Source organism: Hibiscus syriacus, unplaced genomic scaffold, assembly GCF_006381635.1.
Source record: "Hibiscus syriacus cultivar Baekdansim isolate YM2019G1 unplaced genomic scaffold, ASM638163v2 tig00111758_pilon, whole genome shotgun sequence".
Classification (NCBI taxonomy): domain Eukaryota; kingdom Viridiplantae; phylum Streptophyta; class Magnoliopsida; order Malvales; family Malvaceae; genus Hibiscus; species Hibiscus syriacus.
In genome coordinates, this window is record NW_024063170.1 from 2,212,733 (window position 1) to 2,229,069 (window position 16,337).

Genomic DNA, 16,337 nt, shown 5'->3' on the forward strand with positions numbered 1-16,337 from the left:
TCAGCACTCATTTATGTAAGTTGTCAATCCTCCCCTTTATTTTTGGGAGCTCCAATGCTAATAACGAAGTTGTTTACTATTAGGTTGTAAGAGAATTCATTTTATATGTAATTTGGTGTTAAGATTATCATAGGGATCCAACTTTCCTCTTCTGTTGATGCTTTATTTTACAACCTATCAGTAGTTTGGTTAATAATTATATGCTTAAGAGTTGTGAAAACTAATTTATGGAAGATATTTAATTGAACGATATGTTTTTTTTATAACAAAGGATAAAAAATTAAGCACTAAGCAGTGCCATGGTCAGCTAAGTCTTCCAGCAGTAAAGCAGTCACCATCGTAGGGGGGGTCGAAGAACACCCGAGTATGTCATCGCCCATAACGGCTTTTGCTAGCAGGTCCGCAACTTTATTTGCTTCACGGGAAGTACCATAGAATTGTACTTCCCAATCTCTAATTGAATGATATGTTAATTGTATGTAAACTGATTATAAATGGTGCGTAGACAATTACAAATCATTAGTATATGCCCCCCATTTCCAGCCAGTGAACCATCAACCTTGTTTCCAATTTGTGTTGCAGAAGAATCTCTTTGACCTATATATGATTGTAAAACTAAAAACCAGTCAACTTAAAGTTAAAAATATTTATGAAATTGTTTAAATGAAATATATATGTCACATAACCTAAATAATAATCTTGTTTCGGCGGTTAATATAGTAAATAATAATCTTTATATAATTATAAAAATATTTATCGAATGCACGAACCAAATAACTTCCGTGATAACGGAATTGTTGTTGTTCCTTAAAGACCTAGGTTTGGGCATTATGAATGTCAAGGGTGTGAGCGTTCACCGTAAAGAGGTTAAGAGTGACAAAAAAACCCAATATATTAAGTTCGGTGAGTAAATTAAAAAGATTTAAAGTACAGTGAGTGAAATAGGAGCAAGAGTAAAGTTAAGTTTCCAAATTTATAATTTACCCTTGTTTAAATAAGAGATATATGTGACTGCCTGCCTATCCAACAACTAAAGCCCTAGTCTTCCAAATCCATATCATAGAAGGATATATTTATTAGAGATTTCAAAGTCGTGGGTGGGGGGTGTTTCGACCCAATACCAAACCCAGAAATTATTTTTGGCCCAATAGGATACAACGGGTGTTAATTTTACGAAATACGAAAAAAGCTATAGGTGAAACTCCTGACCTCAAGGTGACGAGTTTCATTGGATATATTATTTTTTATTCTAATTAAGTGAGTTTCACGTGGGTCATTATTTTAATTTATTTAATGGGATTCATAACGATTCACGTCGAGATGACAAGTCCTATAAGAATTTTTTTTTTTAAAAACTTTACAAAATTATTTATATAATTTTTGAAATAAAAAAATGGAGGTGACTAGCTCCGTCATATTAAATTTTAAAAAATAAATTAATTAAAAATGTAAATTAATAATTTTATTACAAAAAATAAATGAGTGTTTACAAACTAATACATACATAATAAAATTTATTTATTTTTTCGTAATTCTTGACGATGTTGAGGAGTGGTCGGATGATAATGACACGGGGCTCGTTGAGTACGTTGGAGTCATCTACCTTGATCGTCTTCGTCTTCATCTTTATCTTTGTTTGGTTGTTGAAGAAGAGGTGTACTAAACACACTTTGAGATCCACCTTCAAAATACGATGATGTGATACTTATGATATTTAACGTCATCATTGTCATCACTGAATCGACTTGGCTACCTTGTTGAGCATATATGATATGATCCAATTCACCCTCACCTCCATGTTTTGTCGAATATGCTTGAGTGTGTTGCATTGCATCCCATGAACCTCCAACCCAAATCGACTGAGTATCAGTTGAAGTATGATATGGATAATAAAAACCAAAACTAGCCTGAGAAGCAAAATAATAATCTTCAGATGCAAAAGTAGAAGAAGATGACGATGATTTCTTCGACTTCGCGAATCTGGCCTAGCGTTGTTCCTATTCTCCCCTCTGTTCCGGTGTCGTGAGATATGATTTTCCATTTGCTTTGTAATTTTGAAGATAGGGATAATGATCGAAATCTAGGTTGATAGGTGTAATATCGTAATGAACAGGATCAATAAGTGACGCTGATTCCATTGCTAAATGTAGTAAGCATGCTTTCTTGGCCAATTTTCGGTATGCTTACTACATCTTTTCCAAATTTTCGTATCAATTCTATGGAGTACGTCCATATCAAATATTTGCGTAGGAATCGGTCAATGAGACGCAAACTGTCAAACACTCTATCAGCGACATGCATCTCAATAATTACAAAATGTAATAAAGGCGTTACGACACACCATAACTCCTAAACATCAAGAAATTTTAGTGGTAGTAACCAGTAAATCTCTTCGTCATAATACGGAATCCAGGAAAACTATAAACATTACTTATAAAAGGTAGTATATAAAAAGTTAAACAATTTCAAAAAATAAAATAAAATAAAATAATTAATATTTACCCAATGTCGACTGACGATGTCAATCCTCATCCGTATATCTTTTTTAGCAACCGAAAACTTGATCTCAATTAGTTTATGACACCAACTAAAAAATATAAAAATAAAAAAGATTAAAAATAGATAAAAATATATTAAAGAATTAGTTAAAAATTACCTTGCAGCCAAAGGAAACTCAACCAGGGCTAACGAATTTGGCGTCAAAAACAGAAACTGGTATGAAGCCCAAGACTGTAGCAATAATAGGCAGCCTACAACATCAGCTTTTGTATCCCTCTCGACGATTTCAACAAAGGTCATAGAACAAAAAGTTCAAACTCGTCAAGCCCCAACTAGTATTACGACACTCAATAAAAGTATTTAATATAGGCAAATACCGAGTGTGCGCCAAATTATCAGATTTATCAGGTAATAATATCCCTGCAATCAGATAGAGAAGATACGTTCGGGATGCAAAAAATAACCTCCTCCTCGGTAGAATCGTCCTTGGTAGAATCGTCCGTTACTTGAAATTCAGACTCCAACTACGTCATCTGTATTCGATACTCATCTAAGACACCTCGGGTGGTGGCATCTTTCCCAAATTTTCGTAAACAATATTGATACGGTTGTAATCGTTTCGCCTCACGATGACGACACCATTCATGGGAACACCCATTTGGTAAGCGGGTCTTCCAAAGTAACCGTCGCTTCACCACTCGGGAAATGAAATGTGTGTGTCTTAGGTCTCCAACGTTCAATCAGAGTCAAAATCAACGTCGGGTTCACCTTAAAGCAACATAGAAATGTGGCTGGATATAGACCAGATTGCTGAAGATATATAATTATCCGCTGATGTTGATCTCTCAATGTCATTCCGCATTAACGAATGGCCTGTTCTTTTTCCAGAGGGAGTTCAAACGACGAAATATGAACATTATCGAGGCGTAACATTTCTTTCCAGGAAGACATTTTTGAGGAATTCTTCTAAAACTATACTTTTTTCTCAATTTTTTTGTAACAACGGATAGTAAAACTCCTAAACCCCAGACCCCTATTTATAACCCTAACTCCAACAACTATAAACAACTACCGTAAAGCCTCACTAACCGTTGTTGTTGCACGTTGCCTAATGGTTATAAACGACTAGTTTTTTTAAATTCAGAAGAGGTGACGAGTTTCATTATAAAATAAATTTTTTACGAGTCCCATTAAATAAATAAAAATAATGGTTCATGTGGAACCCACTCAATTGGGATTAATAAAATAATATATATAACGGAACTCATCACCTCAAAGTGACAAATTTCCCCTATAGTATTTACCATATTTCGCAAAATAAAACTCATTGTGCCTTATTGGTAGGTATGGGCATGGGACCCAAACCCAAGGGGTTCCGACCCGATCGGGTCAGGATTTTTTAAAAAAATTCGGGTTCAGGTTAGGTTTTTAAATACGATTTTCGGATCGAGTTTAGGGTAAAAAATACATGACCTGACCCAAAAATATAATTTTACCTTATATATTTAGGTATAATTACAATAATACCCTCTATATATTACTTTTTCAATTAAGTCACTGTTTTTATTGAATAAAAATAATATTTTTTATTATTTCGGGTTGGGTTCGGGTCGGGTGAAATCTTGTTTCATGCGAGTCGGATCTCAGGTGGAGGGGTCATTTTTCTCGGGTCTCGTCGGGTGCACCAAAAATTCGACCCAACTCGACCCATGCCCATCCCTATTTATTGGGCCCAATAAACTAATCGTTTGCCCTATTTGGGAAAAAAAGCTCGAAGTCGGAGTTAGTAACCCACTTTTTAGTTGTGTAGATCAGAATCCATCAAAGTTTGTAATGGTAACTCGGGCCTAATCAAGGCCCAAATACTCTCAACCTACCGATGGATAATTACATATGATTTTCAACAGATTCTCTGATCTTGATGAGAGAATTTTCCATACAAGAAAATGGAAGTTTCTTGTTTTGAGCGAAGATTCTTCTCTACGATTCTAGTCTCAAGTGTTTCTGGTTTCTAACCTTTAGCAAAAAGGAGGGAAAAGTGAAAGACAATAACATTAGAATTTAATAAAAAAAACTTCAATGGCGCCTACGCTGGCATTCGTTGTATAACAAACTGTTTTTGAAACTAGAAGGGCTTTAGGGTTTTCCAAATTATAAAAATTTAGGTTTTGTTGATCTCCAATCGTTTTCCCAGTTACCTCCACCAATTTTACAGGGGAAGTTTTTTTGAGTGTTTGATGGATCGTTTACGCCCAAGACAGAGACCGCTCTTCACTGGATTTACAAAAGCTGAGGTAATAAAAGCTATATTCTTTTCTTTTGAATGGCATTTGTCTATATGTATATTCCTGTTTCTTAGTTTCTTAACAAATGTGTATTTTTAAGTATAACTTTTGCTTAAATTCACAGTTTTTCCCCCTGAAGAATTTCACCAGGTTTCTATATTCATGCGATGTTATCGATAGTAGTTTTCATTACGAATGAATGGTTGAGTAATTTGACTCCAAAGTCCAAATTATGGGCCCTAGTTTATAGAACAATTGGTGGTATAGGTCCTATGGGATTTTACATATTTTTAGATTTCCCTGTATGAGAAACTTCATATGTCTTAATGTTTCCTGTGTTTCTGCTTCTGGTTACCTTGAATACGCTTCAATGTTTTTTTTTTCTTTAACATGGTGAAGTTAGAGCACTTGACTAGTTTCTGGTTGGCATATGTGATTTTTTTTTATTATTCCTTGCTTGATGTTTTGTGTAGGATCTTTATTGATTTGGCGTGGTAATAATATACACATTGTTTGAAAGTTGAATGTTTTTCATTCAGACCTTTTGCTATAAGCGAACAGATGCTATCATTATTCCGAGTTTCTGTATAACACTATAACTGTTGAGATGCCTCATGTTTGTGGTTTCTGAAAAGCTATTATGCTAAGATGGGATCATAAAACATATGGTTTTTTTCCATTTTGTTACCACTTTATGCACAGATTGAAAAGATGGAGAAGTTGTTCGTGGGATCAAGAGAGCTACTGCAAAGTAAAGAGTTCTGTCAAAAAATTGCAAGAAGTTTTAGGTTAGTTGAATTTCATGTATCTCTTCTTAGCCCCCCTCTCTTTTGTTCCCCTATTGTTTTGACCAAATGAATTTGGTCGCACTTAAATGTATGTTGTCTTTGTAGTTCATCCTCCGCTCGTGCTGGGAAGCCTATTGTTAAATGGACCGAGGTCTTTCTTTACTCTCTTTTCAGTTTCTGCTTTCTTTTTCTTATTATTTCTCCTGTTTTCATTTAATTTTGCTTATATTGTTTTTATATAGCAGTTTAGGAACTCCCGAATTATCCGTAATTTGATAATTGTTTCTCAGGTCCAAAACTGGTTTATTGCTAGACAGCAAGAAAGCACATTGAAAGTTCCGTCTGTGACAGATGGATCCAAAGCCGAGTCTGGAATCCCTCAAACTTACCCTCTAAACGATAGAGATCAATGTTATCAGATTCTTAAAGGTGTGTATCTTTTTGGGAGTTTGAAAATAACTGTTCAATTTGCTACTTTAAACTGCGGCCCATTTTGGAAATAGAAAAGCTCTACAATAATTGAGAATACAACCGCAGACTTTGTTTTTACATGTAATGTTATATATAGACTAGTTGTTCCCCGACCTTAGAATTTATTTTGATTGGCCTTGCCTGTGTAACCATCATAATTACACACACAAAAAAAGTGCGTCTTTGTCCTTCGAGAGGCAGGGTTGAGAATTGGGTAGCCTGCACCATGCTATTTCTTTTTTTGTTTTACTTGCGAAATAAAACTTCTATCGGTTTTGTGATTTAATACACGAGTTTGTTGTTTTTCTTATTCACTTTATGTTTCTATTCTACGGCTGTGGAAATCTTACAGGGTTTTGTGGTCATGTCTACTTTTGCTTTGTGATCTAGAAACCATTGACAAAAAAAAAAACTGGGAACCTTTATTACACAGCTGAAACATCCTTTCATGTTCTGTGGAAATGCATGTTCTCATTGCTAATTTTCTTAACGCCCACTCTAGGTTTGATTTCAAAAGTAGGAGAAAAGGTTCAGGATCTATCTGAACTAGAATTTGAGGCGAAGTCGTCAAAAGATGAAGCATGGTAAGCATATATTTCTGAATTGATTCGATAGCATAATTTTGTCCTTTCTATTGTGATTGTTATTTTTCTTTACGTATAAAGAAAACAAAATCTTGAATTGACATGCACTTGTAATGTGCAGGTATGATGTTGATACATTTCTCTCTCACCGGTATATCAGTCCCTGTGAAACTGTAAGTATCCAAATCATATTACCACATTCACTGTCTAGACTGATGCTCTCTTCAAACTTGTAATTTTCTATCATCTTGTTGAACCAGCAGAAAGTTGTTAAAAGGAGTTTAACGTTTTCTAATGACCGAGTATTTATTTTACAGCTCATTTGATAAAATATATTGTTTGTTAAAGGAAGTTCTTGTTAGATTTGCTGGATTTGGAGCTGAAGAGGATGAATGGGTTAACGTAAAAAGGGCAGTACGAGAGCGATCTATCCCATTTGAACATTCCGAATGTCATAAGGTGATAGTTAGAGATCTTGTATTAGCCTTGCAGGTGACTATATATTCCACTCATTGTTTTGAAATTTCTAAAATAGTCTTCCAACTCTTTGTTAGTTAATTCGGATTCCGTGGCTCTATTTTAGGAGAGAAGAAACCAATCAATCTACTATGATGCTCATATCTTAGAGATTGAAAGGAAAACACACGACATAAGAGGTTGCAGGTGTCAGTTTTTGATCCGATACGATCACGACGGCTATGAGGCAAGCTTATAAACCAATTGTAGAAAAAACGTAACCATTCCCTTCCGAGCTGGCAATACTGATCTTTCTACTTCCTACTTTATTTTTGCTAGGAGAGGGTTCGTTTGAGAAGACTGTGCCGAATACTAGGCCAACCAATCAGATAGTTCGCATGATTATTGCTTCTTCGATTACAGTGTTGCCCTTGTCCGGGTGGGTTGATATGAGTTGGTTTTCTGAACAAAAATGGGAATTGCAATCTAACACTTTGTGTAAGTCAAAGTTGTTGTTCATCCTATTAAATCCCATACACTAACAGTTTGTGTAGTTTAAAATTTGGTACGTAAAGCTTACTGATGTTCAATTACAAGCCACATCAAGTATCTGGTGTCGATCACAGAAGCATTGTTCAATTTATATTTAGGTCCTCATGGGGAAATTGCGAAAACCAATCATTGTTCTCTTCGCAAGCGACTCAACAAGTATTGTTGAAATCGTTTAGGTTTGAAAAATATATAGGTTTTGATAAAATATAATTGTTATCGGTTAGAATCAAGTAGGATCGAATATCTATAAAATTATTTTTTTAAAAAGTTTTTGAAGGTATTTTTAGAATAATTTTAGATGTTTGTGTTAAAAGCAGATAAAATCAAATAAAAAAAATAAGGTTTGATAACACGTGAGGAAGGATATAGTATCATTACCGTGCTAAAAAATATAAATATTAATTTTGCAATATTAAAATAAAAAATTACTTGTAAAATAAGTTGGGTGAAACGCCATGAAACAGTTCCAAAAAGCTCAAGAGCAGACCATATATGGCCATTCTGAGCTAAATCCTGCAACTTAGACAAGTTTGATACATGTAAGATATATTATTAGTCGATTCAAAAAATAAATAACACAAACATTAGATTTAATCAATACGATAGTATATAAGTATGAGCACATATCGACCGATCGTTAAACGCATCAATCGAAATAAAAAAGCAAAATGAACAAGCAATGAAGGATAAAGCAAATAATGAAAAAATGACCTTTGTAAGGAAAAATAGAAAACACAGGTTCTCCTAAATTCTAACGACTAGACAAGACTAGAGCTCAAGGAATCTCATATTGACATAATTGAATCCTGTAATAACCAAATCTTATGCACCAACCTTTCCTCATAAGCAAGCCCTTGGAAAATCTTCTGGTTCTTTTATCTCCCAACTCTGCATCTTGGTGAGAAGCAGTTGGATTTCATCGCCAACGTTCCCATTATATTAGACAAGACTAGGGCCACATCTTTAGGCATGACATGCTAAGCATCTTTGTCAGGGCCTATCTCGGAAAAAATATGGAATTACAATACCATTATTGCAGGCACTCACTGATACACGGGATTCAGCCTCCGTTGGTCTGCGATATGCACCAAACCCCAGATTTTTAGCCTGATGTTGGAGGTAGTTAGCCTGATGTTGGAGGTAGTGGGAGCTTAGATCTTGCAGATATATATATGTGTGTATATATATATATATATATATATACATACATACATTTATATGTATGTATACATGTATGAATGCATGCATGTGTGTGTGTGTGTGTGTGTGTGTGTGTGTGTGTGTGTGTGTGGTTATACATAAGTATATATGTAATTATGTATGATCAATGATGTGTGTGTATATATATATATATATAATTAAACATGAGTGACTAAAATAAAAGATTCTAAAATTAAGATTCACATTTAATAATTATGCACATTAAAGAAAGAAGAGAAAATTAAAAGTAATTAGAATGTATACTATATTAAATTGCATTGAATTAAAAATTCAAGAAGAGATTTACAATTAAACCATGACGAAAATGAAAGAAATCAAAAACCAAATTAAAAATAGAAAAATAGTTATTGTTAGAGGAGTGTGGACCTAGTTAACCCAAAAAATCTTATTGGACATCAATGGTAAGAGCCAACTTCTTAAATTTACCAAAAATTTAAAATGATGAATTTGGCACCAAAATTTTCCAATTTCATTCTTAAAAAAATCAAAATTTCCCACAAAAATTATATATATATATATATATATATATAAAGTTTCAATCTCAAATAAATTCATCTTATATATATATTTTAAACTTTTAAGTTAAATTATATTTAAATTATTAATTAATTATTACATGAAAAATAAAATTAAACTTATAAATATTTAAATTATTTTTATATAATCTGGTAAAATAATGTTTAATAAATAAATTATTTAATGATTATAATTAAGATTTATAATATAAAAATATAATATAGAAAGTAAATTTATTAATTTAATTATCATAACTAACAATTTGTTTTAACTTTTAAAAATTAATCATATTAATCATCATTAGTTTATTATAAATTCAAATTCTCACAACTTCATCAATTGTAACTTATAAGTTTGGTAAATATCAGATCAGGTCAATAACAAGTCTGATTATTTACAGGTTGAGTCAATTACAAGTTAGATTCATAACAGTTCAGGTTGATAACATGTCAGATAATATCAGTTATTTACCAGGTTAATCTCGAGTTCGAGTTCATATTAGTCGGATGCAAGTCAGGTTTATTTATCATATTATTAGTTCAATTCGTGTTCAGGTCATTTTTAGATCGGGTGTAGGTCGAGTTCAGATCCACAATTTTCAAGTCCAACTCGGGTTCAGATCAACACCAGTTCGGACTCGAATCAGTTTCGAATCACCACCACTCAAGTTACAAACAATTTTAACTCAAGTCGGTTTCAGTCATTTTATAGGTCATCTTTTTACATCCCTAGATTAGGCCTCCTCTTCTTTGAAGAAAAAAAATGCATAACATGTCATAACATCTCTATCGGGAATCCGTTAGACTTAAAAAATTTAATTTCAGGGAATGCGATGAAATTCAATTTTTAAAATAATTTGATTTTGGAGTCGCCACCAACCTTTAAGTTAGATAGGTTGGAAACCTTAAACGATAAAAAATGGTTTGCGCTTTACCAAAAATTCATTTTTAAGAGTTCGGGAGTCGATTACGTGTGAGGAATGGTGAGCACCCCCATAAAGCCCAAATTTTGGTACCTAAACGATTATATGTTGTTTAAATATAGGGAATTATAAACTTTGAAAATATATTTAAATTATGATCCTCCTATTTATTTAAATTTATTTAAATAAGTGTCAATTAAAAACAACTTAAAATAAGGGATGCAATGGATCAAAAAGATTAAATAACCCGAAAGATACTTTTATAGAATAAAAAAATATTATAATTTTTCTTATAACTAAAAATGCGTCATTTTGTACGAACAATCCTTAAAAATGCACTTCCTTTATAGCCAGGAGACTTTTTTCATAGATTCCCCTCACAAAATGACATTATTTCACATTTTTTTACAAAATAAAAAAAACTAAAACAAAATAAAAAATTAAAATAGGCGAAAAATAATCCAAAAATAAATAAACGTAAAGCGAAGAAAACTATTGAATAAAAACATTTGTGCGAAAAATCCTTGAAAAGATACCTTCCCTTGTAGTTGGGAGATATCTTCATAGATTTCACTCACAATGAAATTTTCCATTTACATGTTTTAGAAAACAATGATGATTTATATATAGAAAATAAGGTCTAAATATACTCTTAAATAAATGACCAAAATACAAACTTTCTAAACCAACTACCAAGATTAAAAATACCTTAAAAATACGAGAATAACTAAAAATTATACCCAAAGCACAATATATAAAGAGATGAATAAAATGAAACATTTACTAACATGATAAATTAAAATAGTAATAAAAGTATCTAATCTTACGTAGTAAATCATGACCAAATCACAAAAACAGAAACTTTAGAGGTACCATAATAATAATATAACAAATCAGGACTAATATACAAATATTATTTAATATGAATACTGAAACTGAAATAAAACTCAAAGTAGCATACATGACCGAAATAAAAAGATGTAAAATACAAGGCCTCCAACAGTAATTTAACCAAGAACACAAAAACAAATAAAAAGTGAATAAAACGCATTAAAACAAACATATAATACCTAAACTGATTAAAAATACATAGACTAAATTGATAATATACGCATAAATAGGTCATTTACGTAAATAGGGCAATAATAAAATGTAAAATAAATAGAGAGGCCAAAATAAAAAAAATACAAAGTTTCATTAAGTACCAAAATAACATATTGCAAACGAGGGAGAATCTAAAAAGTAATTAGCCTACAACAATTTAAAAGACACAGGTGAAATTACAAAATGTGAAGGACCGAAACTGATAATATCCCTTAAATCCCAACACTCGGTCTCCCCCTTTTCACCAAAACGTTGTCGTTTCGAACACCATATATATATATTTGATATCAAGGTCAAAATCAACCCTTTTCCCCATTTATTCCTTTTTTCATTCAACACCAGAGAGAGAGAATAAAATCTCTTTAACTTCCCCTCCCCTCCTTCACTCCACTGCCGTAGGGAGAAAGCCCCGGCCGCTGTGAAGCGATGACGAGGGTGTGGCTAATTGAACCCCTAATAAACCCTCAGTCTCTCCTCTCTCATCTCCTCTGTCTCTCTCTAAAACCAACCTAAAATCGAGCCTCCATCAAAACAAAATCTAAAAACAAAATCTTTACCTTAGGATAGGGTTTCCACAGTTCTAGAGATATCACTGACAGCCGAATCTCCCTCAAAGGTATTCTTTTTTCTCTCTCTTTAGTTCGAAAGCTTTCTCTTTTTTGTTATTATTTTTTTACCTGTTCTCGTTTGGTTTTTGTTCTTCAATTTTCCGCCATGTAAAATTGTAAACCCAAGGAGTGCTCTGTCTTTCAGCTTTTTTATTTACAAAGAAAAAATGGAGGAAAAATTGCTGGAACACAACAACAATTGCGCTTATTTCTTAGCCTCTCCCCTCACTTGCAAAAAAAATAGCTGACCCTATTCTCATATGTAATGGGGTGAGGGGGAGGTAAGGTAGTAGGCTGCCCCTAACGCCAGGTTGAGAGCAGCTTCCATGAAAGACCTCCGGCAGTCAGAATTATGAATTGCCCACCGTGGGACTCGATCTCACGACCACAAGGTTAAGAGCCTTGCGCTCTACCAACTGAGTTGGATGGGCAATTCTCTCCCCTCACTTGCAAGAAGGTATTTATTTTCTCTTTTGGGCTATCCGGAAGTAAGTTTTTCCTCTTTCGTACTTTCTCATTTTCAGCTCGCATTGTGTGTTTTTTGTTGAAATTTTTATGTTTTTGGAACTGCATGTCAATAATCTGGATATTCAGTGTTAGTTTTAAACTAAAACCATCTAATTTTCTTTATTTCTTCTTAATCAAAACTTTTAGTACTCCTTATGAAAGATATTCAGTCCATCATAATAGAAGTGAAATAGGGTCCTAGGTTAATTTTTTTTATCTTCTTGTTTGGTTTTTCTTTAAATCAGGGAATTGGTAATGAGTATCGACATAATAAAATTGCCAGGCTCAATCCGAGAGACTGTTGGTACTAGTTTACTAGGAATTGTATTGATCCGACATATGTTTTTCGGCATCTTGTGAGCTCGTATTCTTTTTAATAAGTTCATGTTGATTATGGGGCTGATATATCGTGAACGAATTGGATTTTTTATATGTTCTGGAAATTTTACAATTGAATTATATTGAATTATAACTTTAGAAGACAATTCTGCATGCACGCAACTTGAAAGACATCATGATAGGGTAGTATATTTGGAGCAGCTACTTGACCCTGTCATGATACCTTTCGAGTTGCGAAAGAAACTGAGAGGTGGATGTGTTGTTTGTGATTTTATTATATTTGATCATCTGTTGGAAAATCTTTAACCACAAGGACTAAACGAAGAAATTATTATATGCCATTTATACAAAATAATTCCAGCTTTGTTGGTGACTTTCAACAATGATACTTACTTCATCTTAGTAGTATTTGTCAACTCTGCATTTCTAACCCCATTTTTTATCACAAGCATTTCATCGAACATCTATGTTTCATCTGAGATGACCTGTATATAACATTACACCTTGGTCGGGTCTTCTCTCAATGGACCCTTATTCAAGTCAACACATCCACATAATTCAAAGTTAGATTAGAATTTCCCATGCATCCCCGACTGAATAGTTACGCTGAAAATAAGAAGAGAGAAGCGAAAAAGGAAATTCAAGATCGAAAAGGAATTTGGGGTTTATAATGAAATTGAGGACTGTGTTGCAAATTTTAAAAGTTGGGGGATCTAAATGCAAGCGTCTGAAAAGTTTAGTGACCATATTGTAAACGTACAAACGACAATGTAACGACGTCAAACGATCGGTTATGTCGGGGACCATATTGCAAACATACTAAATGTTGGGGGACTGTATTGTAAGTTTTAAAAGTTGTGGGACCTAAATGAAAGCTTTATAAAATTTTAATGACCATTACTATACTTTATGTAACATCTCAAAAACCAGGGTTAGTGACTAAAATGAGAGTTTTTGAAATTTAGTGATCACTTTAGGAAAAATTAAAAGTTCAAGGATTTAAAGTGAAATATTCTGGTATTGGATTAATTAATAAGGAAGGAAAAAATGAAGGGTAAGGTGTTTTTTTCATTTAAAAGATATTTATCTCTTATTAAAGAGATAAGCATGTGGGGTGAGAAAGTATCTGGAAGCTTTTTTTTCTCTTGTCTTCTTCTCCTTCTTCTTCTCCCCGTAAGCCTCATTTAAAAGGTGAGTTTAATTTCAGTTATTTAATTCTTAGATTTTTAAGTTGGGTTTTATTCTTTGGGTGTTATATAAGCTTAAAACATCAAGAAGAGAGAAATAGAAAGGAGATAATATTAAGGGTATAGAAATGAATTGTTTGTATGAAGAGGTTTTTGAAGTTCTATTAATGAATTTGACTTGTCATTAGAAGGATCAAGAAGCTTAAAGCATTAGAAATGAATTTAGAAAACATGGAATGTTTAGTAAAATTCTTAAATTCAAGAGTTATGGTTAGTTATGAAAGATGATGAGGTGTTATAGTGATATGTGATGGTTTAAGTATGTATAGTTGAGTTTAAAATCATGAAGAGAGCCAAATAATTAGAGTTTGGGGTAAAATATTGGAATTTTTGGGTTTAAATAATGGATTCTAGGTTCGTAGTATCGGTACTGGTTGAGTGAGTACCGATACTACAAGGCAATTTATGAGGAATTTATGCATGAGGTATCGATACCTGCATGAACAATATCAATACCATAAGGAAGGGAGTATCGATACCAATGTGGAGGGTATCGATACCAGGGAACATCGAAGCTAATTTTGGTATCGATACCCGGGTAGGGTATCGGTACCCTAGCATAGAAGTATCGACATTATGAAGGTAGTACCGATACTACTTAAGTTGGAAAGTGGAAATTAGTGTTTTATGTAGTTTGCTTTGGTTTGAATATTATCGATTAATTCAAATTTCGATATTCATTGGATTATATTCGTGTAGATATCGATTGAAAGCAAAGTTCGGATAGGCCGTAAGAGTAACAATTTCGAGAAGGAAACAAGAGATTAGTATTGACAAGTGAGCCAAAGTGACTACATGATATTAAGTGTAAGTTATGTTATGGAATTAAGACTTGCGATGAGTCTAATTATGATAGTAGATTATACGAGTACCAGGATATAAGCATGTAGAACATATGAATGTAAGTGTATGTATCATAAGTTATTGCATAAGTTACATGATATGTTATGTATGTTAATTGAGTTATGTGAATGTATGTTGGTATGATAATTTATGTTAAATCATATAACTAAATTATGTGATTGGGTGAGAAAGGATATGAACTATATGAGAACATGTATATGATTATGAGCTATGTGATAAAACGTTATGAGATTAAATGATCAAAAGATATAAGTCATGTGATATGTGACATGTGAATCATATAGAAATGATCTACATGTAAGTGAACTACGTGACTATGTGAATGTGTAATAATATCAATAATAATGCCCATGTTATGTGTTATGAGAGCTAGGGGTATAGTTGGCATGCCAAGAGTTGAGGGTTCTACGTGGTCTTTCGGGACATATATGTAATCCTTTGGAACATATATGCGGTACTTTGGTACACTTATTTGGTTCGTTGGAATATGTATATGGTTCTTAAGGAGTGGTCATTCGGGGCATATGTGATATGTGGTCCTTCATGACATAGTGGCCCTCCGGGACAAATTCTATGCGCCCCTAGTGGGAATTATACGAGCTGTGGTGACATCATATGTGCACAACCTCTATGTACTCGCATACCTTAAGTTCTCAGAAGTATACATGGGCTTTAAAGAGAATAAATAAATAAACTTGGCATAATGTTATGTGTGGTTTATTGTGGAATGATCTACGTGGTTTATGATGTGTATAGAAATAATAAGTACATTTTCATATGATAAAAAGGAATTCAATGATAATAATATAATTAATGTTTAGCATGCTAATGATGATCTATGTGTGTATGTAAGCATTGTGTTGCATGACATGTACATGTGCTTGTTAAGTAGTTGTAGTTCTATTAATCTTTTACATATCTCATTAAGTCTGTGACTTAGTGTGTGAGTGTTTCACACGCAGGAATCTGAGAAGCTCCAAAGAGAAGATAGGCAGTGGAGACAACATAACTTGAGCAAAAGATCATATCAGAAAAAGTGACAGTAGGTTTTCTTTTGTATTATGTAGTGTTGGCATGTATTTAAAGTAGTAAATTGTATTAGCTCTGAACGGCTTGTAGAAGTTTTTGAGTTATTTTATGTAAATTATTTCATATGTTTAAATTTAAATCTGAATTTTTCCCTTACATTTATGTAAAACATTTTGAAAATGTCAATGTAACACATCGGATTCGGATATGGATTGGGGTGTTACACTTTACCCTAAAAATTATAAGAGTTCCGAGTCCGAGAGCTTAAATTTGCCATTTGTATAAAATTTCAAATTCCAAAATCGAACTAAATTATTTTATTAATCAAAACCATTAAAATATGAA

The 16,337-nt window shown here is 33.0% G+C and overlaps 1 protein-coding gene across 1 annotated transcript; it reads left to right on the forward strand.

The window, feature by feature from the left end:
* Nucleotides 1–4,430: 4,430 nt before the first annotated feature.
* On the forward strand, nt 4,431–7,614 carry LOC120169268 (protein SAWADEE HOMEODOMAIN HOMOLOG 1-like). Its single transcript, XM_039177460.1, has 9 exons — nt 4,431–4,793; nt 5,487–5,572; nt 5,678–5,723; nt 5,863–6,001; nt 6,546–6,627; nt 6,749–6,800; nt 6,976–7,119; nt 7,211–7,330; nt 7,423–7,614. The coding sequence occupies exons 1-9, from the start codon at nt 4,737–4,739 to the stop codon at nt 7,474–7,476; spliced, it is 780 nt and encodes a 259-aa protein (XP_039033391.1). The 5' UTR covers nt 4,431–4,736; the 3' UTR covers nt 7,477–7,614.
* Nucleotides 7,615–16,337: the final 8,723 nt, after the last annotated feature.

Bases quoted from the DNA above. Each gene is read 5' to 3' on its own strand.
- LOC120169268 (XM_039177460.1), top strand. From the start codon at position 4,737: ATGGATCGTTTACGCCCAAGACAGAGACCGCTCTTCACTGGATTTACA. The intron at 6,002-6,545 runs GTGTGTATCTTT...CGCCCACTCTAG, and splicing joins ATGTTATCAGATTCTTAAAG to GTTTGATTTCAAAAGTAGGA. The intron at 7,120-7,210 runs GTGACTATATAT...GCTCTATTTTAG, and splicing joins ATCTTGTATTAGCCTTGCAG to GAGAGAAGAAACCAATCAAT.